General features: G+C 41.2%; 3 protein-coding genes and 1 long non-coding RNA gene across 5 annotated transcripts in view; 2 read left to right on the top strand and 2 right to left on the bottom strand.

Annotated features, from left to right (window-relative positions):
- Nucleotides 1-943: 943 nt before the first annotated feature.
- LOC118409240 lies at nucleotides 944-3,465 on the bottom strand. Its single transcript, XR_004830413.1, has 2 exons — nucleotides 2,794-3,465; nucleotides 944-2,389 (listed from the first exon to the last, which is right to left on the bottom strand). It is a non-coding gene; the product is annotated as an uncharacterized LOC118409240 (long non-coding RNA).
- Nucleotides 3,466-3,515: 50 nt separating this feature from the next.
- LOC118409236 (T-complex protein 1 subunit gamma-like) lies at nucleotides 3,516-11,087 on the bottom strand. The gene is made up of 14 exons (XM_035810103.1): nucleotides 10,941-11,087; nucleotides 10,787-10,848; nucleotides 10,124-10,237; nucleotides 9,609-9,705; nucleotides 8,943-9,063; nucleotides 8,389-8,575; nucleotides 7,737-7,921; nucleotides 7,361-7,458; nucleotides 7,123-7,204; nucleotides 6,769-6,904; nucleotides 6,201-6,350; nucleotides 5,578-5,718; nucleotides 4,635-4,766; nucleotides 3,516-4,209 (listed from the first exon to the last, which is right to left on the bottom strand). Exons 1-14 carry the CDS (start codon nucleotides 10,972-10,974, stop codon nucleotides 4,126-4,128), a joined length of 1,623 nt encoding a protein of 540 aa, XP_035665996.1. The 5' UTR covers nucleotides 10,975-11,087; the 3' UTR covers nucleotides 3,516-4,125.
- Nucleotides 11,088-14,333: 3,246 nt separating this feature from the next.
- On the top strand, nucleotides 14,334-16,150 carry LOC118410082. Its single transcript, XM_035811564.1, has 2 exons — nucleotides 14,334-14,442; nucleotides 14,714-16,150. Exons 1-2 carry the CDS (start codon nucleotides 14,367-14,369, stop codon nucleotides 15,253-15,255), a joined length of 618 nt encoding a protein of 205 aa, XP_035667457.1. The 5' UTR covers nucleotides 14,334-14,366; the 3' UTR covers nucleotides 15,256-16,150.
- Nucleotides 16,151-21,488: 5,338 nt separating this feature from the next.
- Nucleotides 21,489-23,040, top strand: part of LOC118409262 (cytosolic carboxypeptidase 1-like) — a 31,178-nt gene continuing 29,626 nt past the window's right edge. For both annotated transcript variants that reach the window (XM_035810148.1, XM_035810147.1), the window contains exons 1-2: nucleotides 21,489-21,661; nucleotides 21,834-21,995. In XM_035810148.1, the coding sequence (XP_035666041.1) occupies nucleotides 21,654-21,661; nucleotides 21,834-21,995 (170 nt within the window). In that variant the 5' untranslated portion in view covers nucleotides 21,489-21,653. The remainder of the gene's footprint in view (nucleotides 21,662-21,833; nucleotides 21,996-23,040) is intronic.

Genomic DNA, 23,040 nt, shown 5'->3' with positions numbered 1-23,040 from the left:
AAATTCCAGCCTTTCAAAAATGGTAATTGTGATAAAATTTGGGTGTGGGCCTCCCTACCCTTGCAAACCCAGCACAGCACTATGGTACCATTAAAGTGCAGAAACTTCCAACAGAGGGATTATCTCACCATATACACCTCGGGCCGGGGCATTAACCCTTTATTACATGTGTAATAAAGAAATATACTAGTATATGTATAATGAAAAACACTGTTGGAAGTTTCTGCACTTTAATGGTACCATAGTGCTGTGCTGGGTTTGCAAGGGTAGGGAGGCCCACACCCAAATTTTATCACAATTACCATTTTTGAAAGGCTGGAATTTCTATTTTTGACATCTATTTGTCATTTTGTGTGGATTTCCTGGTAGTACTAAGTAAGTTTAGTATGTCCTGAAAATTTCAACCTTCTACGATATCGGGAAGGTCAAAAACTTGGTCATCGAACATGCTTCCGAGAGCATTTTTGCCCCATAGTTAAGCATTGAATTGACAGTGTCAATAACCTAAAAAATGTGATTTTTTATTTTAAGTCGTAGAAAGCTGCGATTTGCACCATTTGATAAGGCTTTGGACCAAACACCATAATCAATAAGAAAAATATGAAATTTAGGCTGATTTATGCAAATTTTATGGAAATTAGGTTCCCAGTATAGTTAATGATATAGCATATCTACGTCATATTATTAAAGTAATTAAGGCTTCCAGCGCTCTTGATCAATTATCAATCCTATGTACCCACCACATACAATAATCTTATACATTATGAATCTTCTGTGAAATCCCTAAAGCGCAGTATGTGCAGTTAAAAATGCTTATTTGTATGATGGCGCCCCCCTCCCCCTGCATGCTTAACACAGATCACTTAAGATATGGGAATATTTTCAGTTGTCAACATACTACAAAGACGAAACTTCATACCATAACAAAAAAGAACAAGTTGTATAAGCTGTCAACTCTATTTATTCCTATCTTCAACTGTATGCATTTCATGACCTTCATAAATCATTACATATGCATATTGCACATGGTGCCCCCCTCCCCCTTGGCATAGGAAAACAACATCTCAGCCCTTATATAAATTACACTCACAGTTTGAAGGGTGGCTGGAATCAGAATGGTGGAGATCAGTACAAAGTCACAAGTTGAACAAGTATAGCATAATTAACTATGCGTTTCATTACCTTAATAAGTCATTACATATGCATATTGTACATGGTGCCCCCCTCCCCCTTGACAAAGGAAAACAACATCTCGGCCCTTATATAAATTACACTCACAGTTTGAAGGGTGGCTGGAATCAGAATGGTGGAGATCAGTACAAAGTCACAAGTTGAACAAGTACAGCATAATTAACTATGCGTTTCATTCCTTAATAAGTCATTACATATGCATATTGTACATGGTGCCCCCCTCCCCCTTGACAAAGGAAAACAACATCTCAGCTCTTACATTCACAATTTAAAGTGTGGCTGGGATCAGAATAGTAGAGAAACAGTACAAAACTCCATATCTATCAAGTACAGCATAATCAACTATGCATTTTATAACCCTATATGCAATAAATAAAATGAAAAGCTGACAGTGGAATGTCAGCGTCAGCATCGTTTCTCCTAAGGGCCGTGAGAAAAATGTCCTCTTCATTATATGCTACAGAAGCAAGAGGTAAGTAGTCCTCAACATCATCATGTTTTTTTGTTTTCTACATTTTGTTTGCTGAGACAATAAATTCTGCCAGAGTCAATGATGTTCATCCCCAATCGGGGTAGTTCAGCCCAAAGCTGAAATTCCAGTTCCAGGCCTGTCATGTCTGGTACTTTGCGATGGTTTGTGACGAGTTCGCTTTTTTATAATGTCTAAACAAGCTGTCTTTTCTTGTCCTTCTTTCGTCACTATCACATGCTTGTCTTTTCTTCTTTCTTTCATGATTCCTCTTCTTTGTAGATTTCTCTTAGTTGTCCTTCTTTCAAAGGTTCTCCACAGTGTTTTCATTCCTCTGTCCTTTCCTGGCAGTATACATAGCACAAACTTTGACAAATTTCTCTTGTCGTACCAGCCAGGTGGCTGGATTATCATGCTTTCACCTTACCATGCTGTTTCGTCGTGTATTGTAGTTCTTCACTAATTTGCTGTACAGTACTCAGTGCGACCACCAATTTGCATTTTGAACCAAAACATTTGCGGTGCAGCAAATTGTGTCCAATCCTCCAAACTCATGTAGCCAACAGAGCAAGATGCTGTGTCTGTCATGAAGTTGTTTTGTTTGAGTCACGATTCAATGTTTCTTGCATGAATGACTTCTCCTTTATCTTGGAACTTGACACTGGAATATTGCAGCTCTAAAAGGTCAGCTTAGCTGTAGTCCTTTGGGTAGATTCCAGCAATATATACCTGTAAGTGTAACATTAAAACAAAATCTTTACCTTCCAAACATATCTTATTCCAGCATGACTAAAAGTACTAAAATTAGAATTATCAAAATACATTGAAAGCATTAATTTAAGTCAAACTTTTTTCAAATTCTATTTTGATAGGTAATGGAACCCGCCTCATCTTGCTTCGCAAAAACGTTATTAGAGTCTTAACCCCATACGTTGAATCACATACACCATACTACGAATGAAGCCCCCCTCCCTCTTCTGCTACAGTATGCTTGTCAACTTTATAGGCATATATATTGCGTGAAAAATTCAAATATATCGATATCAAATATCATCTAAGATAATTCTGAAACCCACATCCTTCCTAAAATTCATATTTTGCTACCAAGACTACGTTAAAAAAACGATTATTACCGAAAATGTCCGCGTTGAATTACCGTCCGTGAGGGGGAGGGTCGGCCGGGAGCTGTGAATTGGGTCACCGTAGAGTTTTCCACGGTCTTTCGGACGGCGGCACGCAAACAATTTTGCACGGAAATTCATAAAACTCCGTCAGTATGTCCCTTCATATGTTACCTATCGACTGTAAAACCCGCTTTTCCGAAAATTAAGAGATGTCAAAAATACAGCGAAAATACGTCGATGTATTCTCGTCAACTTCGCTTTTGAAAAGAGACTTCCGCAGCTGTTCAGAGCGGGCGGGATATGACGTAGCCAGGACTGTTGGCTTTATAAGGAAACCTTTGATTGGCTCTATTTGAATTTACCGCGAGGCGCCGACGAATCAAAGAAATAGTTACATTTTAGCCTGGTGCGCGGGTTGAACCCGGAAGTGCAGGACGCAGCGCGGAAAACTGGGTCACGGGCGGGCAGCGCGTAAACCATGGGCGCGCGGACACTTTTCATCGATTTTTAAACTGCGATAACGTTAGTTTGCGTTGCCGGAGAAATGTGAAAATAACTATGCTAGGTAAACTTTTTACGCTGATTTAGAAAATGCTATCGAAATTGCCGTACAGGGCGCCAATAAAGAGATATTTGTTTCTAAACATGCCACATCTGTTACCGAAAGTAGTGTGGGCCTCCCTAGCAAGGGGATTCTTCCCAAAATCTTAACCTTTCTGGAACAAGTTTTCCACTGTTTCGAGGGAATTGTAAGCTCTTATTCTAGATACAGAGTTTCTTTCCCTTCACTGTAGTAAATAGTGACGATGACATGAAGTACAAAACTGTATCAGAAACAAATACAAAGGCAACTAAGTCCCTTATTGTAATATTTATACCAATACACTTATGATGATTTCATATCAGTCTGTCAGTGTTAAATGTTTGTATTATAAACACATCAACCACTTTGGAAAATACACTCAAAAAACACAATATATAATAATCATGCAAACAAATTTTTAAAGAAAATCTTCTGATCAAGAACGACATACAGACATTGTAGACATTATGCCTTTGCATCGAGTAACAAACTTACAAAATGCATAACTGGACAAAATGTGTGCACACATAATAAATGGTGTTGTTTACACCATATAGAAGTTTTGGAGACAGGACCAGTACAGTTGCGAAAGGTAAAAAGATATCTGCAACCTCAACAGTACTCTGGTATCTTCACTGGAGAAGTCAAGTTGTCACCAAAAAATCTTTTTGCTATCACTTTCAGAGCATGTCATTCATATTTTCAATAGTACCTAGTGCAAGTTCAAATTCAGGATAATATCAAAGCTGCTACTGTCATCATTCTGGTTTCATTGGGTCAGGGCCTGCTTGCTTTTTGGAACCCGAGACAATGTCGTCAATTCGGAGAAGCAAAATGGCGGTCTGTAAAAAAACAACAGAAACCTTTTCAAAATATAATCTAGGAACAGGAGTCTTCTTACATACCATAAAACATCGATGTAGTAAAACTTTACAACTACTCTACATTGAACTTGACATGACTAGTAACCAAAGCGAAGTAACAACTCAAGCGCATCAAGAATGAAGTAGTTAGGCCCCCTTTTCCCTTAATGGAAATCGCAGAGCGACTGTTGAGCTAGCTTTACTGGAATGTGAGACACAATGTAAGAGTAAAGCATCTAACATCAGACTATGTATGATGTTTTTTGCTCACACTAACAGAAAAGAAGACATACAAATCATTTAAAGATTTCTTCTTTGTATATGTAATTCCTTGAGCGACCAATGCTTAGTCCCTTAGCAGTCCCAATCTCTAGTAGACGGTGAGTAACAGAAGAGTTCCTTACCTCGACGGCAGTTTTGTAGACCTGTGCCTTGACAGCGTACGGCTCCCAGATGCCCAGCTCCTGCATGTCCTGGATGTTACCAGTCTCACCATTAATCCCCCAGTTCTTATTACCTGCTGTGGCATGTTTGGCCTTTTGGAGGAGGGGAAGAGAATGATGATTAGATACACAGTTTTCTGAACAGTAAGTTCTTCCGTTTTTGTGGCTACCAACTTCAATTTGCTTAAGACTTTTGTAGCCTATATAGGAAAGTCGTGTAAAGTGCCTTTCCCAAGGGCACAAGACCGGTGACACGTCGGGGTTTGAACTCAGGACCTTCTGGGCCTGAGTCAAACGTGCTGCCGTTTGCGCCACGTGGTCCCACTAAAGTTCTTTAGCACAACCACAGTTGACTTATTCAAAACATGTATAACTCAGAATTCTTCATTTATTTATTTCACACACGCAAACCCACACGAGCAGGAAGCCGCAGCCCTCCTGAATTGAGTGTGATTTGTTACAATTAGGTATCATAAAACATGGCATGAACATACAAATGCAGGTTACAAGTACAAACAATGGGCAAGTAAACAGCCGGAAGGCCAGCAAGAGACCAACTGAAATGTTTGCAACATGAGTGAAAGTTTAAAGCAGTGAGACTCGGAGACTCGTTAAAATGATGGATTATGAACTCAAATTAGATTGTATATTAGATATATAAAGAGACATGGCTGTTGACATATTTTCTTGTAATTTGGCTTTGAGCTTAAAATGCATAAAAACACTTAAATCTTTTAAGATAAAAAGTCTAAATAGCAAGTGTACAATTACCCTGACTTAGGTGCCTTGATGGTGAATTTACACTTTTTGACTCGACCTCCAAGAAAAGGGGCCTTGAAGGCAGAATGGAGCACTATTGAGTTAAAATAAAGGCACAAACAACAAATATTGAGTTGGCACGTACCCTAAGCTGTGTGAGAGTTCTAATGGTGTTGCCACCACAGTTCTGGATGAGTGTAATGGGCACCACCTCTAAGGCATGGGCCACTGCCATGTACGGCTTCTGTTGGATACCCTGGATGGACTTGGCTTTCTCATTCAGAATCTACAGGGGGAGAAGTCACAGGATTATAAGTAGTCTGATTAAATCTCACTCATAGCAGCCCGCCCAACATCTTGTTGGCCTCCTAGCAGGGAGGGGCCAGTTACAGCCCTGAACAGCGTTTGTGTTCCATGGAATAAATCATAAAAAAGTAACATACTTAACAGAGGACAGAGACTACATATACATGTACCACTGAAGTGTATTCACCAGCAACTCATACTGTATGTTTGCATCTGATATTTTTTCATTCGTTTGAATTGGAAATGGCGTAGTTTTAAAGTGTAATCACGTGTTATTAATTGATTGTGTATGTCAAAATATCAATGTCAACAAAACACAAATCAGCCACTGGCTACCAGAACCTTGTTTTAACAATATACCATTTTTTGATTGTTTAATTGATAACTGGACACAATCAGCATTAACAGTAAGAAACAGAACAATTCTAGTTTGATTCCAACACGACAAGTATAACGTCTCACGTGTGCGAGTGCCATCTCCGCGGCCCCTCCGCCCGGTACGAGGCGCGGGTCCAGCATGACGTTGCGAGCGACCTGCATGGCGTCCTGCAGGTTACGCTCCACCTCGGCAAGCACGTCCTTGGACGCTCCGCGCAACAAGATGGTGCAGGCCTGGGGAACAAAGATATTTTCATTATAATCAACAATACAAAGTCCAACTTAGTAAAATTACTATCAACTATTCTCTACTTCCCTCTTGTTATCTTCTTGGGCCAGTAAGCCCAAAACACGTAATTTTTCTAATCAATCCAACATCCTGTACACTGATTTTTTAGGTCCGGCCCAAGAAGAAAAAAATGTGTTTGTACCAGTACCCAGTCCTACTGACTACTTTGAAACATTTTTGCAGCAAAACCTAAATTCAATGGTTTAGTATCGAGAAATAATGTCTTGGTATTACATACTGTACCATGAGTTATCTAAAGGAGATTTTTTCAAAAGGAGAAAGATATCTGGAGCTCAATCTTACCCTATGCTTATTTGTTGTATCTTGTCTATTTGCAAAAAAGAAACATTAAAAAAAACTGACCTTTGGATCCTTGCACTCTGTAATGAAGGTGAAATATTCATCTCCAAACTTCTTAATCTCAAACAGGCCGGCCCCTGTTCCCACGTCTTCTTCCCTCAGCTCATCTGTGCGGTTCAGGATGTTGGCTCCACAGGCCCTGGTGACATGACAGCTCAGTTTAGAATAAATCAGATCACTGATCTAACATTGACAAAGAGTACTCTACAGTTGCTGTATCTGTGTTTTTTCTTCACTTTCATTCTGCTTGTACTAGTTGTAGTCTCCTACTACAACGAATAGCAATACACTCAGAAATCTGCAATAGTCACAAAAACATCTCACAGTCCTTGTTTTATGTAAAATATCTGATCTTACCTGGCAATACGGTTGTTGTCCGTCTTACGAATGCGTCGGATGGCAGTGATGTTGTTCTTCACGAGGTAATGTTGGGCAAGATCTGGGGAAACACAGTAAAATAATATCTATGGTGAAACAATTTTGATTTTCCTACATAACAATCTACAAAATAATCCTAGAACATACGTTATAGCATTACCAGTCTCTCATCATCAATACACAGATGTTTCTACAAGTGAGAACAAACCAGCCTCACCTGAAACCCCCTTCTCAGTGAACACAATGTCAGGTTTCACTCGGATGATGTCTTCACAGATCTTCTGAACGTACTCCTCTTCTAACTGAAGAATACGACTGCAAGGGCACAAGGGTTTATAATAAACTTACAAGTCTATATAGAATCTTGGTAAAACCCAAGGGTTAGCAAAAATATCAATGTCACAATATAATGAAAGACACGATGATCACTGTAATGATGCAAAATTTACAATTTCTGTGACACCCCAGGATATGTTACTAGCACATCTTCTTTGTCTGCATTGAAGATATTCTTTGGCAAAGATAATATCAAATGTCACAATATAATGTTAGACAATGTAGGTCACTGTTTAAGTCTGAAACCTGGTGCACACCTAAAGTCCTGCTCGCTAACCAGCTCTATGTCTGTCTGACTCTCCCCCTTCTTGTACTCGAGCGAGCAGTCCAGGAGGACGATACGGGGGTTCTCGATGCGTCTCCGCATCTTGGGGTGGGTGACATCCTTGTTGATCATGATGCCGCTCAGAACGCGAGAGTCTTCAATGGCTCCACCTGGGATCTGTGTGAGGAACAGCAGGCTTTGAGGACACACTTAAGAATTAATCCTGCATAGGTATTAATATGCATGCACTTTCTTCCTAATTAGAGCAGTGGTCTATCTATGATTGTGTTGTCTTCACACTGTGCTGTTGCTAACACCCCATTCCACTAGCAACTGCAGCCACTGAGCAACCAAACATGACAGGTTGCTTGAGAAATTGCATCAGTAAAGAACAAATCTCTTGACATTTTCTATGTCTGTATCTGTATACATGTCTTGTTCAAGTGTTTAACTGTCTTTTACAACCTGCATTATATTTCAGTTTTAATATAAAAGGCAAACTATTCAATCGCTCAACATTCACTGTCCTTTTAGTCACTGAAAGGGGATCAACGATTGAACGTAATATGCAGTCATTGCAAATTTGCAAGTTAAACTACAGTACTTCAGAACGACACTGATGCAATAAAATCTCCTCTCCTTACCTTTTCGACCTTTGCGTATCTCTTGATGTCAATCTCCCGTCGCCCCTGGTCCTCAAGCGCCACCGTTTTAACGGACCGGAGCGCCATCTTGCAGGCCATGTCCATCCACTTGCGGATGAACTTTGTGCCCAGGGCACTGCAGATAATCTTCACCATCTCATCCTCGTTAGACACGTCCACTGGAACACTAGACAGGACAGGAACAACCAGAGGGTGGTCACAGAATAATTGTCTTCATCTTCTATCCTCACCCTTAAATTAGGAAGCTTCACTAAAAGGACAACTGTTTCCTCTGGCAAAACTGTTGACAAAACTGGTCCAGTCTCTGCTTTGCCACTATTCTGCAAACATCCGTCATTTGCTGTTAACTAGTTAAGGCTAAAAGCAATGCTTCTAAAACATAAATATCAGAATAGAAAATGGTGTGAAAATCCCCCAGCATTTCCCGTCAAACTTTCAAGTTTTGAAAATTCTAATCGAAAGATTAAACTTTTTATGATTTTTTTAAAGGTACAAATGTATTAATTTCAAAACAAAATTCTCTCTTCTCTTACCTAATCTGGTCCCTCAGTACATCCAGGCTGTCCTCTAGTGCTTGTCTGTAGGCGCTGATGATCTGTGTGGGGTGCATCTTCTGTTCCAGGAAAGGTTCAGCTACCGACAACATCTCTCCAGCTGTACACAACAACAACAAACAATGCAGGCAATACTATGAACATGTTTTCTTACTGTCCACATATACTATATGCTAGACTACTGAAGCAAATGCCATCAGTGCTGGAAGACATATGTAACATTTCAACATTCCTGTTATTGAAGTGGTGAAATTGTCAAGCATACGAAATCTTGTGAAGATCAATTGGAAACTCTTCTCATGAGTTGTTGGTTTCGTCATTCCTAAATTTGTGTCAGACTTTTGCAAACAGCTTTGTAGATGCCTACATGCACGTATGTTTGAGTGTGAGATATCTTGAATAACTATATTGGCTTGCCGAAAGAAGCCTATAAAAAATTTTGATGCTGCAATTCCCATGCCTTTTATTGAATATTGTGTTTAAAACGAAAACAGAAAATGTTTTGCTGACAACATTGTGTGATTTTTGAAAATCAGAATTTTTCAGCTCATTTGCATATTCACATTAATATTTTCTGTGCAGATTTATTACAAGGCAGCAAATTCTCAAATCTCAGAGAAATCTAACTCTTGGTTGATCACCTACCCAAGATGATGACTGATGTTGTTCCATCGCCCACTTCCTCGTCCTGGGTACGGCTGATCTCGATCATGGACTTGGCAGCAGGGTGCTGTACCTGGATCTGTGGCAAAAACCATTACAACCAATACACTGTAAAACATATTAAAATGTTTGTGGTAATTTTATTCTCCTAGCAATTAGCATTCTCTGTTTTCTCTCCCCATGGCGTTTCCAATATATTACCATTCTACAAAATTGTTTCAAACTTAATCGATCTAATTAACTTAAAAGAAATAATGCATTTCTCCTACACAATAAAATTACTTTCACAGTAAATCTTCTAGTTTCAAACCCCATCTAACAAAGAAATATCTGTAGGACTGTAGAATTACCTTATATGGTAACAACTAAAGAGCATTTTATTGAGATGTAAGACAGAGTTACTAATTTGGATTTAAAAGATGATAGTTTTATTAACCTACAGTTTTATCAATTCATCTATTTAGTTTTGAGTTAAATTTAAGCTGCACATATATCACCTCTCTGAGGATGGCGTTTCCATCGTTGGTCATGACGATCCCGCCCATCGGGTCCATCAACATCTTCATCATGGAGCGCGGACCCAGACACGTCCGGATCACGTCCGAGATCATCTTCACAAAACACCACATATTGTAGAATGAAACACTGTTGTTTAAAAACAACAGTCCTGACTCCTGGATGTCAAGATCAAACACACACTAACGGTATCATCTAACAAAGAATCATACTTTTTTTTCTGGTGACCTATTTTTCTTACACTATTGTTACAGTACACAAGTTTGCAAATTATAGTAGGATTATCAATACATATCATTATAGTTTGCATACTATGATATTGAACAAAAAAAATCCCCATACAGCTGTAGTACCCGTATGAAGGGGAACATAATTTTAAGGTATTTCAAACACGATATACTGGATACAGCAGAAACTGTGAAGGGGAGGGGGGCAGAACGTTCGAGAATCTTCTAGATATTTCCTTCGACTGTCAAATCGTTTCGTCGGTTTCATCACTTTCAAATGCTAGCATAACACTACAGAACTATGATCTACACGCCGTTGGAGGCAATTGATAAAAATCTGAGCGATATGAAATATTTTTGGCGATGTGAAAATGTGCAGTCATGGAGACCATGTGCTTGCGGGCCGACAGCCCTTACCTTTGCCGCTTTCACATTTCCGAGCTGGACTTTCCGCCCGGATTCCCGCTTTGTGTTCTGCTCTGTGAAACAACAAACAAGAAAATATTGAAGACTAATTCTTTAAGAACGGAAAGCAGCGTTTAGATGATGGAATAAGGTTTGGAATACTTACTGAGAACCAAAACTGGACCACCTTGACCCATCATTTTGCCGGTTTCTTTGGGTATTCACTGCTACTGTTCGCTCATGCGCAGTCAGGCTAATCGTGTATTACCCAGAACACACTGCGGCAAGTAGTGTCCAAAGAGTCAGACAGGCCAAATATGGGGGGCTGCAAAGTTTTTCTTTTGTTTTGTGCTGTACAATAAACTGATCCTGGTGTTACATCAAAACTGCAGACGAAAGAGAGATCTCAGTAACGTTTAACTTTGTACATTTCTACATTTATCATCTTGTATTTGAACGACATGACAGAGACGGGTATAACAGATGGAATTCCAGGCATAACGTTTTGAATTTACCACTGAGGGGCTTTCATGAAGTTCCTGGCCTCACAGTGACACACACGCAACAACTCAAATTTCTGGACATAGTTATGATGTATGGAGTCTTAAATAAATATCTACACAAACTCATGGAGTCTTTAACGAATGTCCACCCAAACTCACATCACGTATCTCCCCGACCGCACTACCATTCTGAACTACGCCCGGATCCAGCTCAGAAAGTTCATACCTGGTAGACAGGTGTTAGCTGAACAATTTTCTCCCCAATCAGGTGCATGCAGTCATCTTCATCATCATCCTCATCATCATCCTCATCATCATCCTTTATTGATTTCAACATAGCAGACATAATAGCAGCCTGAATAGCGTTGAAATTTACAACATAAAAACCGTATATATACACATATGATAAGAAACAATATACTAAAGTAGTAAACAACATCTCCGACGTTAAGTAGCCATTGTTACTACCTACGTGTCTACAGTCTTGTTGTACAGCTTGATGGCTGTGTGCAGGAAAGAGTTCTGAAGTCTTTTAGTTCTAGCTGGGGGGATGGAGAAAGTGTTTTTGTTTCTCAGTGATCGTCCCGTGGCAGTTGATCTGGAAGGTGGAACCATGTCGTGTAGGGGATGGTCAACATCCAACATTTGTGTGAAAAGTTTGACAGCTGCATCCTCGCGTCGCGATTGGAGGGTGGGTAGGTGGGGCACATCGCGCCTGCCCGCTCGGCTGATGATCCGTAGAGCCCGCTGTTGGACTCTCTGCATTGCGCGTTCCCAGTAGTGTTCCTTGCTACAGCCTACAAGGAGGACATCACCGTACTCGAGGACTGGATCTTCAAAAATGTATCAAGCATATCGAATGCATGCGCATATGAAAATACGCCAGAATGCATATGTTGACATGAATTTGTGCCATGAATATTTTCTACCAACTTTTAGACCAAGGCGGTTGAACATACTCGTTCAAACCAAGCGGTACATTACTGATATGTCCTTGTTCAAGGATGAAAAGATTGCTAAAAATCTAACGAGAGAGAAAGTTGTGTTTTCAGTGCCGAGTACGCCTGCAAAACGATTTTGGTTTGTTTGCATTCGGTCTGTTTCTGAGAAACTGACTAAACCAAGGGGTTTATATAACTTAAATAGGTCATTGGTTGGACGTAATGATTACAAAGGCATTTCGGAAAATGACGCCCCCGACGGAAAAAAACACTCTCAGGAGCTAAAATTAGCACCTCTTGCTTGTCTATTTATACGTTCTGTCCTAAACATATCGTCGGCTGCTATTCCGGCTTTGTCCGGTGCGTCTGTTCTCCACCTCAGCGAACCTGAATATTAACTGTGTCGCTTTTCACAAAGGCGATGACGTAGGGTGACGTAGGACCACGTACGGCGGCTGTGCACAAGCAGCAGATTAAAGCTTGCAGATATATATATATTTTCCGATACATTTTTCAAGTTTCCGGGCCTTCTACATTGTTGAGTTTTCATGTTTGAGGTCATCATCTTTCAGTCGTTTGAACATACAAACAGCTGTTTCATCCTTTGGTTGTTTGAAGTATGCAGCTTAGGTTCTATACATGCGGAACTTGAACGGGATTTCAACCGTGGACAGAAATATCGCTTCCAAAAAAAGCTGGCCTAAAATAGTCCCGATTATCTTTTTCCTAAGGCAACTCCTTCGTGTGAAACGTCTTTCCTCTCAATCCAGTGATGTTTCCCGAGAAACGACTGAGGACATGCTGAAAATCACGTCCTCCCTATGCAAACATAAAAGACCGCCCAACGTACCAACTATACGAGGAAACTTCGTTGGATTTGAACTTTGTTAATCTGGTTATCCCTTTCTCCAAACAAATAAAAGAAGAGCGAGTCATTTAACATTCCGTTCCCTGCAAAACCGTTTCCATGTGTCCTGTGCAAGGACATTGTCCAATTTTCCCACTTCTGAACTTCGAAAGCCTGCATTTCTTACATTGACTTTGTCGAAGTGCTCTGGCCTTGGCTCTTTTTGATTTGGAAGTCTTTTGCATCTGTAAATATTGGATATTGCTAATTGCCATTGAGGCAATGAGTATATACTTTATCTATTGATGTACGAGGCATACAATTAGCGTAAAACAAGCTATAAATAACTGCTTTCACGTCGCCAAACGTTAACATTGTCCAAGAGCAACACAGACGCATTGGTCACCACACAGACATGATAAATTCTCCAAACCATGAATTACAACTGACATATAGCTTAATCTTACTCCTATAATCTTGAGATTTTTTTTTCATTCAGAAAACCGTACGGGAAACGTTTATAACAAGTGGAAACATTTATATATACAGGTATGACGATCATCCAAGAACACTCGACACAATGAGCTGAACGCGAATTTCGATGAGAATATCCATGATTGCCCAAAATTTTCATTTCTCAGTAGATTTCATAGGTAGAAGGTCTTGTTGTTCTTTCTTCTATATTAAGAACGACACAACCAATGACATGAGGCCAGCCTAGGCAGCTCGAGCTCGCACTGGTCTTCTGGCTTAGATTTCTAGACTTCGATAGATGATTTTTTTTACATCGCTCTCGTACCTCTGCAAACACACCGTTATATTATATTTTTACCGAGAAAAGTTTGTCCGTTTTGACCGGAGCTCGTGTTGTGTGGAATATGGTAATGAATAACCCCAACAATTCTGTGAAATCACCAGGACATGTTCTGTACCAGTTTCCTTTGTTAGTGTGAGTCACACCGTGAAGACTGCAGAGAAAGGCCCGACAGATTGGCCTTTTGAGGACAACCTTTAGAGGCTGCGATGAAAAAAATGGAGGACTGACGCCATTCACTCATTCATCCAGCACACACCCAGTACGCACGCACGAGCGCCATTGTGCGTTCCCAAAACTTTATCGTTGTTGGTGACGTCACCGAAAGCGTCATCATGGCTGCTTCTTCTGGGAATCTTTTGAAGAAGCCGGGATTTGGGGTATAAAAATGGAACGGTTTCTCCACTTGCCAACAGAAGCTGAGGCTGAGAACGACTAAGCAGACGACTCCAGTGAGCTCGAGACGGAGAGGCCAGACTCGAGAAAGATGCGCGCTACCGCAACCTTGCCACTTTTTCTGGTGTTCCTTGTCACTTTGTGGAAGGATGTCAACAGCAGACCAGGTATGCAATGGTGAAATGCTGACTTTCAAGTATCCCTAATTTTTAAGCGGTCATAAAGTTTTGTAACGGATTGATAGCTAGACATAACCCAGACCTTACCCGTAAGGCTGCACCCGACGTCTTCGGAGAACAAGTGAAAAACAAAAAAGCTGTACAATTTCTTAATTTCTGAACAGTTCTTTCTGTCTTAGCCTCGAGTTCCTCTCCTGTACATTGCGGATACATAAGGTACATATGTATTTAACCTATTTCTCTTTTTTATTTCCTGCAGCAAAAGTCAAAATCTACGATCTGCTGTATGAAGACGCTCCGCTGTGGGAAGCCAGCAGTGCTGAGACGACATTTCCAGACTACGGCTCCGGGTCTACCGAGGTAGATTCCAACATCGACCTCGTGGATGAGGCAAAGAACGACGAGAGCAGCTTCGACCTCTCGGAAAACGACTTCAGTGCCTCCGCCCGACATCGCAGAGTGCGACGCTCGCTTATCGGGAGGTACAAGTCTCACTGCCGCCGCCGCCATGGCAGTAACGGGTCCGGACAGTACGATCGCTTTCGGTCGACTGGAGGGAAAACCGGTCAGCAGGCGAGGAGAAAAGCCCGGACGCCATCCGAGGGTTACAACAACGGGGGCCATCCTGTGGTCGTGCAAACCAAGCGGGACCCCAAGTGCAGGAGCCGCTGGTGCAGCATGGCGTACTTCCTGAGGAAGGTCAAGGCGTACGGATTCTGGAAGAAAAACCACGGGCAGGCCAAGAGTCGCGCTAAGAACATGGACTTTATCGACTGGAACACTCTAGAGGCAATGCCGTAGATTTCCTTTGTGGTCCTGAAATTTAGGACCGGTAGGCTATCATTTCTCAGATCATTTGAAGTGTCACTCGTGCCGTGAGTATCGGATATTTTTCCCATCTCTTCATATATATCATTCGACTTCCCACTATGAATTGATTGGGTAAAGTTCTTGTTGCTTTATCAATTCATGTGGGTTACAATGGCAGTTTTGGCCAGTTACTAAACAATCGACAAACATTTCTGTATATTATATTGTGTTTTTCAACATGGAAACAGAAACGCTGCAATGTTAGTCAGACTCAGACGATTGTTACTCAGTCATCTCGCTTTTAAGCTTACGTCACATTTCCAAACCGGGCCCGACCGGGTAGCTTTCAGCAGCAAAATGTATAAGAAAAAGGGGTAAAGAGAAAAGTCGTGGGCATTATTTTTGCATATTTTTACGTGTAGATTTCTATTTTCCGTTTCCACAAACTGGCCGGCCGGACCCTGGTTTGGAAATGTAACGTTAGCCTTACTGAATTGTCTGTACGTAGCTGGATGGTGATCTTGACGTGTTCTTTATGAGTTCTGTATCAGAACAAGATGAAATAGTGTAGGCACTGTTTGTGGCAATTTATTAGATTATTTCGCAGAGCTTATTTGTGAATCATGCTACAATTGACATTCCTCTCAGGTAAATATGAACAAAGACCTTCAGTCATTATCGTAAATCTTTAGTTTGATAATAGTAAGCATATTAGTAACGAAGAATGGTCCGATTATTTGCACATGTGCTAAAGAGACGAAAAGACTGCTGGCAGTCTTTTCTGTACTTGCATTTGTATTTATTATTGAGAACAAATATTTGTATTTGCATTTGTATTGTTGAGAATACTTATTGTGTGCAGTCATGTGAGAGTATTAAATATGAAATATCATCTATTGTGTTATGATTCATGTTTTTCTGGGCTACTATATATGTATGTTACTGGTTAAGAAGCCCTTGCGTATGCTGCGGTAAAAAGTCTTGTGAGTCCACTTCTAGTGTCCTGGACGACAGTTTCATAGCAGACATCAGGGAATGGTGTGATGGCGTTCAATAAGTTCTTGGTCTCAATCACAAACGAGGGACACAACTCAAATTTCGGGGGGTGAATGATAAAATATGAATATGAACATCAATTGTAGTGGCCAATTGCAAGCAACGCCCCCAAAAATCAATGTTATGGGAAAGAGGTGAGAAAATACGAGTAAGGCCGCTAGTGAACATAGAGGTGTTATTATATTCTTGTGTTCATCATGCCACGAAATCGACCATCAAAGTACGTAGTTGGTGGGTGACTTTATCCGGAATAATGGGTCCTCTGGCCGCTGCTCAATTGTACCATATCCAACATGATCTCTGGGCGGGCTTCGAAGAGAGAATAAGGTATATGGGCAAAAAAATCCGGACCAAACGCCCAGAGGGTCGTACGGTGGGATGAATCTAGACGTACAAAAACTAGGGCATGTAGGGTGGGGATTTGAAACTGCATCTTGCCTTGTGCATATCTTGACGCCTTGCCCCCAACCGTACATATCACTGTGCGAAAGGGTGTGATTTCCGGACAAAGTCGGAGTTGACATATTTTTGGACATGCTAAATATTCGGACTGTGTCCGGGCACGATGTTCAATATTTCCCATATCTGGAAATATCATGAGTCAGGAATTGTCTTGTTATGTATCCGGACAAATAAGACTTTCCTGTTTTTCAAGATACGCGCCATTGACGTTTCTTGCCTCCGAATACGTGATATGTTTTACATTCTTTGCATATCCAAGGTCCATATATTTCGATAAGGAATACCCGGACAAATTAGGAGTTTGCACGAAGCATGATGTGCATTTTTTCTGGGCCATTGTCAGATGACATGATTCATTATGTCTCAGAATATCATGAGTCATGAAATGTTTCAGCACATGCCCGGATGGATAGAATTTCCCGTTCTTCCGAATACGTGTCAGGGACGTTTCATGTTTTCGAATTCATACTATTTTCTCTTCTTTCCATTTACGAGACATATCCGCGACAGATATTCCATGGATTTTAGGACAGATTCGGAGTTAGCATATTCTGACCGTTACTGATAAAGGTATTCTATACGCGAATTGTGAATTGGTGATTGTTTTATTGCGCATCTGAACAAATAAGACTGCAATTTTTTGCTGAAATTTTCGCTCCCTCCGAATTCATATTCCGTTCCATTTACGACAGATGTCCAAAACAGAAACATTCCAGAGATCAGTTTTCGGACAACTTAATGGTTAACAAATTACTTTTCTTGTCATACATGAATCTGAGATTGCTTTGTTGGATATCCTAAAAAGGTTTCATATCTTGTCAAATACACGTCATTAACGTTTTTGCTTCTGTTTATGTGTTTTTATTTTACAACGAGTATGCCCGATGTCGATGTATATTTACTCTTTAATTTTCTGGTAATTGAAGCTTAAACTACCATATACATGTGCAAATATACTGACATCGACATTTACAATCAAATGACACAGAAAACAATCTTTGCGATGGTAACAATTATGAGTCAAGTATCATTGTTTTTTTGCATATCCGGACAATATCAAGAACAACATTCACTCAAAACACTCCACCCCAGCGGTGCAGTTTGGGATTGGTCCATATCCGGATAATATCTTGAACAAAGTTCAGTCAAAACACTCCACCCCAGCGGTGCAGTTTGGGATAGGTTCATATCCGGATAATATCTTGAACAAAGTTCAGTCAAAACACTCCACCCCAGCGGTGCAGTTTGGGATAGGTCCATATCCGGACAATATCTTGAACAAAGTTCAGTCAAAACACTCCACCCCAGCGGTGCAGTTTGGGATAGGTCCATATCCGGACAATATCTTGAACAAAGTTCAGTCAAAACACTCCACCCCAGCGGTGCAGTTTGAGATAGGTCCATATCCGGACAATATCTTGAACAAAGTTCAGTCAAAACATTCCACCCCAGCGGTGCAGTTTGGGATATGTCCATATCCGGACAATATCTTGAACAAAGTTCGGTCAAAACACTCCACACCAGCGGTTCAGTTGGGGATAGATCCATATCCGGACAATATCATGACAAAAAGTCACTCATGATATTGAATACCAGCGTTGCGATGTCGGAATGGTCCATATACGGACAATATCACGAGGCACTCGTAAAGCGGTTATGCAAGCTGTGCAAAGTGCCGAGCAGACCAGTGCGTTGGCATGTCAACGGTGCGCCAGGCACTGCATTGGGGAAGTCGCTGCAGATAACAGCCTACACCGCGCCACAGCGTTTGCTGCTGTGTACAACTTTGAAACTGGTGAGTACATGATGCATTTATTCACAAAAATAATGCACAATGCCATGTGTTTCTGTGAAACAGGCATGATGGATGACACTAACTTGCTTGGAACCATCTGGAGGAGTCCTTAGGTAACAAGACCATATTAGGAAATCACATGACTTGACTAGACCAATAGTAGACCAGCTGGTGACAGCAGTTAGGTTTGAAACTAGATTTGAACACCAGTAGTCGCCGCCGCTAGCCGCTACCGGACCAAGACCTTGAAGAAGTGAGTAGTGTAGCTCTCTAGTACATAGATTGTATATACATAGCAGTTACCGTTCTTAGTTCCGTATATGTCTGTCAGCAATGTCTGTTATCCCTTCCTAGTGTTTTGTGTATTTAATAATTAGTAGTGTGATCTTTTTGTAAAGATTGTTGTATGATAGATCACTTCTCTTTCAGTTGGAACCCCCGCGTGTCATCCCCGGCTTGTTTACAAATTGCCCGTTCCATAGTTAGTTAAATTCTCATATTATTTTGTGCTGTAAGTGCCTAACGGTTGCTTCTAAACTTTCCTGTCCTATTTTGGCTGGCTAAATCTTCAATAGAACCTAGGAGGAACTGTAATCTCCTTACTACTGGGACCAATGTGATTGTGTGCATATTCAAATTCCATTCGTTCTTTGGGGTCCTTATCTGTGCCATCTGTGAGGCCTGCGCCCTTTGATGATAGCCGACTACAGATTCCTGCCTTTGTCCCCGTCTTGTCCTGCTGTGATTTTTATGGCCGTGTTGTTTGAATAATTTTACATGTACCGTTCATGGGTTCGGGGCAGTTACAAGCCGTTTTTTTTTCATTCCAGCCGCTGAGCCCCTGTTTCCCAACCGCCTGTCCTGCCACGCCGACGACCGAGGCCTACCTCCTGGTAACACTTACGACAGTCTGTGACCGGTGCCGTTGCATCCTGCCAGAACTGTTTCTACTCTGAAGACGGACAGTGCCTGGACTATGCAACGGAGCGGGCTGTCCTCGAGACGTACCGTCGATATTGCGGGGTCTTGCCAGAGCATCTTCCGTCGCCAATGATCGTCCACTACCACAAAGACGCAGAAGAGGGCTCCCCGGACGATGATTCCACAGTCAACACGATACGGACTTATAGAGGACTTGAAAATGGACTGTCGTACTGATTTCGCAATGACATTTTTATCCTACGAATATTGATTGTATGGTATATAACGTTAGACTTGTGTCGGATACTGTACATTTGATATTGTACATTTAAACTGATCAGTTTTGTTATGATGTTATTGACTTGGGCTTGATATTATTGGATCTGACAGTGATTGTCTGAACTGTTTAACTTTGGCTTCGTTCGAGCTTCACTTTTTGTGAAGACCAATCAGGTTGTAGTGAGCTAAAACTTCCTTGGTATGACTAAGAGACAAATGCATATTGATTTGCACCTTGACGTTAACATGATATGTTCCTCCACATAATGTATTTGTTGTGATACTTGTGTCATCTGATTTATACAGGAAAGTCTTTGAAAAGCTTCCACAAAATGTAGTCTTACCGAGTTAGCATTTTCGGGGTTAAAACGGACAGGGAACGTTAAATATTAGGTATTTAGCATGATCGTAAAGTTACTGGATATTCTGAAATAAGGTGCAGTATTGTTCCTATGATGTTTCAGTATATCTTAAGTTTATGCAACCTTTCCGGGGCGTAATTGCCCCGAACGCGCTCAAAAAATATGAAATACTCGGAACGTGTTTTGTCTCCAAAGTGTCCGAGAACGTTCCATAATTTGGAATCCGGATATGAGACATGATAATACGGTCCCATTCTTGACTCCTGAAATTATCTGGATTTATACGAAACTAGTATTCGGAACGTGATTTGTATCCAAAGAGTCCGAAAACGTTCCATTACTGGAAATCCGGATATGAGACGTAATTATTTGGTCGCGTTCCGGACTCCTGAAATTATCCGGATTTATACGAAATATTCGGAACGTGATTTGTATCCAAAGACTCCGAAAACGTTCCATTACTGGAAATCCGTATATGAGACGTAATTATTTGGTCCCGTTCCGGACTCCTGAAGTCATCCGGATATATTCGAAATATTCGGAACGTGTTTTGTCTCAAAAGAGTCCGAAAACGTTCCATTACTGGAAATCCGGATATGAGGCAGGAATTAAATGGTCCCGTTCCGGACTCCTGAAATTATCCGAAAACGCAGGGGAGTCATGTCAGATTTCGTCCGGATATTGTCCGGATATATCCAGAAACGGTCCCGATCCGGATGTATACAAACATAGAAACGTCCGGAAATGACACCCTTTCGCACAGTGTATCCTGCCGAGCGCATCCACTTGCTTCACCTTTGCTCTGGCCGGACTCTGTCCACAAATTTGAGTTTCCCACCACGTCTCTGACTAAGTCCATGAACTTCAACATGAAAGCTCCTGGCAAATTAACATGGAAACAAGTCTACCGTGCATTGGCCAGGCTACCACCGGGACAGGAGAATCTCAGTTCTGCCGCTGGGGTAATCTTTCCTACCCGGAGTTTTGCACAATGGGAGTTGAATTAGCCATCCACGGAAACAGTGGAACTTTAATATTTCTTTGGGAGTGTTCTGCATTATCATTAGGTTTTCTGGGAGGTGTCAAAAACCCCATGCCATGGCCAGGATCTAAGAAAGTTTGCAAACGTGCTGGTTGAATATTTTCTTTTTCTATAATTCTGGACGTCTTTATCCAGAATCCTGTATATGTGCATATGAATCCTGCTTATTTCATTTGCTTGCTTTGGGCCAAAAGAGAAGTCTGTGAGTGTCAGAACTGTCCTTGGCGTAAATTGGCAACAGCAGTTGCAGTACTGCTCATTTTCGCCAGATGTCTCCCCTATGCCGCAATGCGACTTCGAGCGTCACATGACGTCAGGTGTCCGCCATGTTTGTAATGTCACCAGTTGACAGTTTGGGAAGGTGACCCGATCGCTGGTGGTATATTAATACCTTCAGGGACTCATTAGACCGTGACTACAATAATAATGGTCCCCTGGATACCCAGACTATAGGAGAGCTGACCCACACGCCATGAGAAGGTGACTAACGTTCAAACTATCGATCAAGTTACTTATGACTGTTACAAAATTCTTGCGGTCAAGTCGATGTTTTCACTGGTGTTTACTGGCCGTCTGGAAAGTCGAACAGCGACAACGTTAAACTTTAACCAGGTTCTTAACAGCCTTTCATGCCTGTATTGTTATTCTGTAGATGTAAAAGTTCCAAGCGGCCGCATCAGCAGGTGAGGGTGTACGTTTTGGCGAGCCATCTGCTGAACGGGCCGAGCTTGAGCCGGGGAGGACAGCGGTCACGCCGACGGAGCAACCCCTCCCCCTCCCCGCCCGACATGAGCGGCAAACAGACCCAGGAAGGGTACGTTAACGACGGCATTTTCTGTCTCTGTTTAAAGATATCAGGTGTGTAACGTTTCCAGGTGGACACCGGCCATCATTGATGAAAACTTTTGAACTTGCGACAGTAAACAACAACACAACAGAACCCCCAACACAACAAAACACTTTCAAAACACTGATAAATATTAGATTACTAATCTTCCATTCTGTTAGTATTGTGTAAGATGGAAGCCCTTTGTAATAACAGTAGCGAAGAAAGGTACAGGTATTTCCTCAGTACATGGTAGAAACTGGGGCATATTTTCATCAAATTACAGAAAGGTAGACCAGTGTATAATAGGATTCGCGAATCGTGATTGAGTGACCCAGGACGCAGGATTGATCTCATTAGCAAATCCTGTTATGAACGGGGTTCCTGAGATGAATTCATCTGAACCGTATTCGGACCAATCATACCAGGATTCACGAATTGTAATACATCCCGTGCCCTGGTCTGAATTGTAAGGTCAAGGGAGTGCTAACAACAACAAGAAGATACCGTACGAAAATTCTTGCCTCTGGTATATGTTCTATGACTTGTAGTTACTGTTAAAACTAGAATTTTCAAATTTTAGATTTACGATACCAACTTGGAATTCTGATACCCATTGATTTTTAAAAAAATGCCAGTTTGTAGCTTTTGTAATCTTGAGTACCACTGTATGTATACTATGCAATGAATTTGTTTCATGTTATAGATTATTTTTTTTTCATACCATGTTATCACTGACCTTTGGTTGGTCATTTCGTAAATATAAGTAGTGTAAATTCAATTAAATTTGGTTAGGGAGAAAGGAGGCTTTCACTGTTCGCAGTGAAGTGGGGGGGGGGGCGCATGGAAGCTTATGTTTTTTTTACCTTTATTTAACCTTGATACAGGGTTTGAAGGGTTGTGATGATTTTGTGTAGAGGTCACTGCGAAAAGGTGAATACTAATTCACTGCAAATATCTCAAGATTTACAGTATTTGACTGAAGGCTTTTGGACTGTCTGTCAGTGTCACATCAACACCTTTTGAACTTGAC

Source organism: Branchiostoma floridae, chromosome 2, assembly GCF_000003815.2.
Source record: "Branchiostoma floridae strain S238N-H82 chromosome 2, Bfl_VNyyK, whole genome shotgun sequence".
Taxonomy (NCBI): Eukaryota; Metazoa; Chordata; class Leptocardii; order Amphioxiformes; family Branchiostomatidae; genus Branchiostoma; species Branchiostoma floridae.
This window is presented reverse-complemented; position numbering and strand designations above follow the sequence as displayed.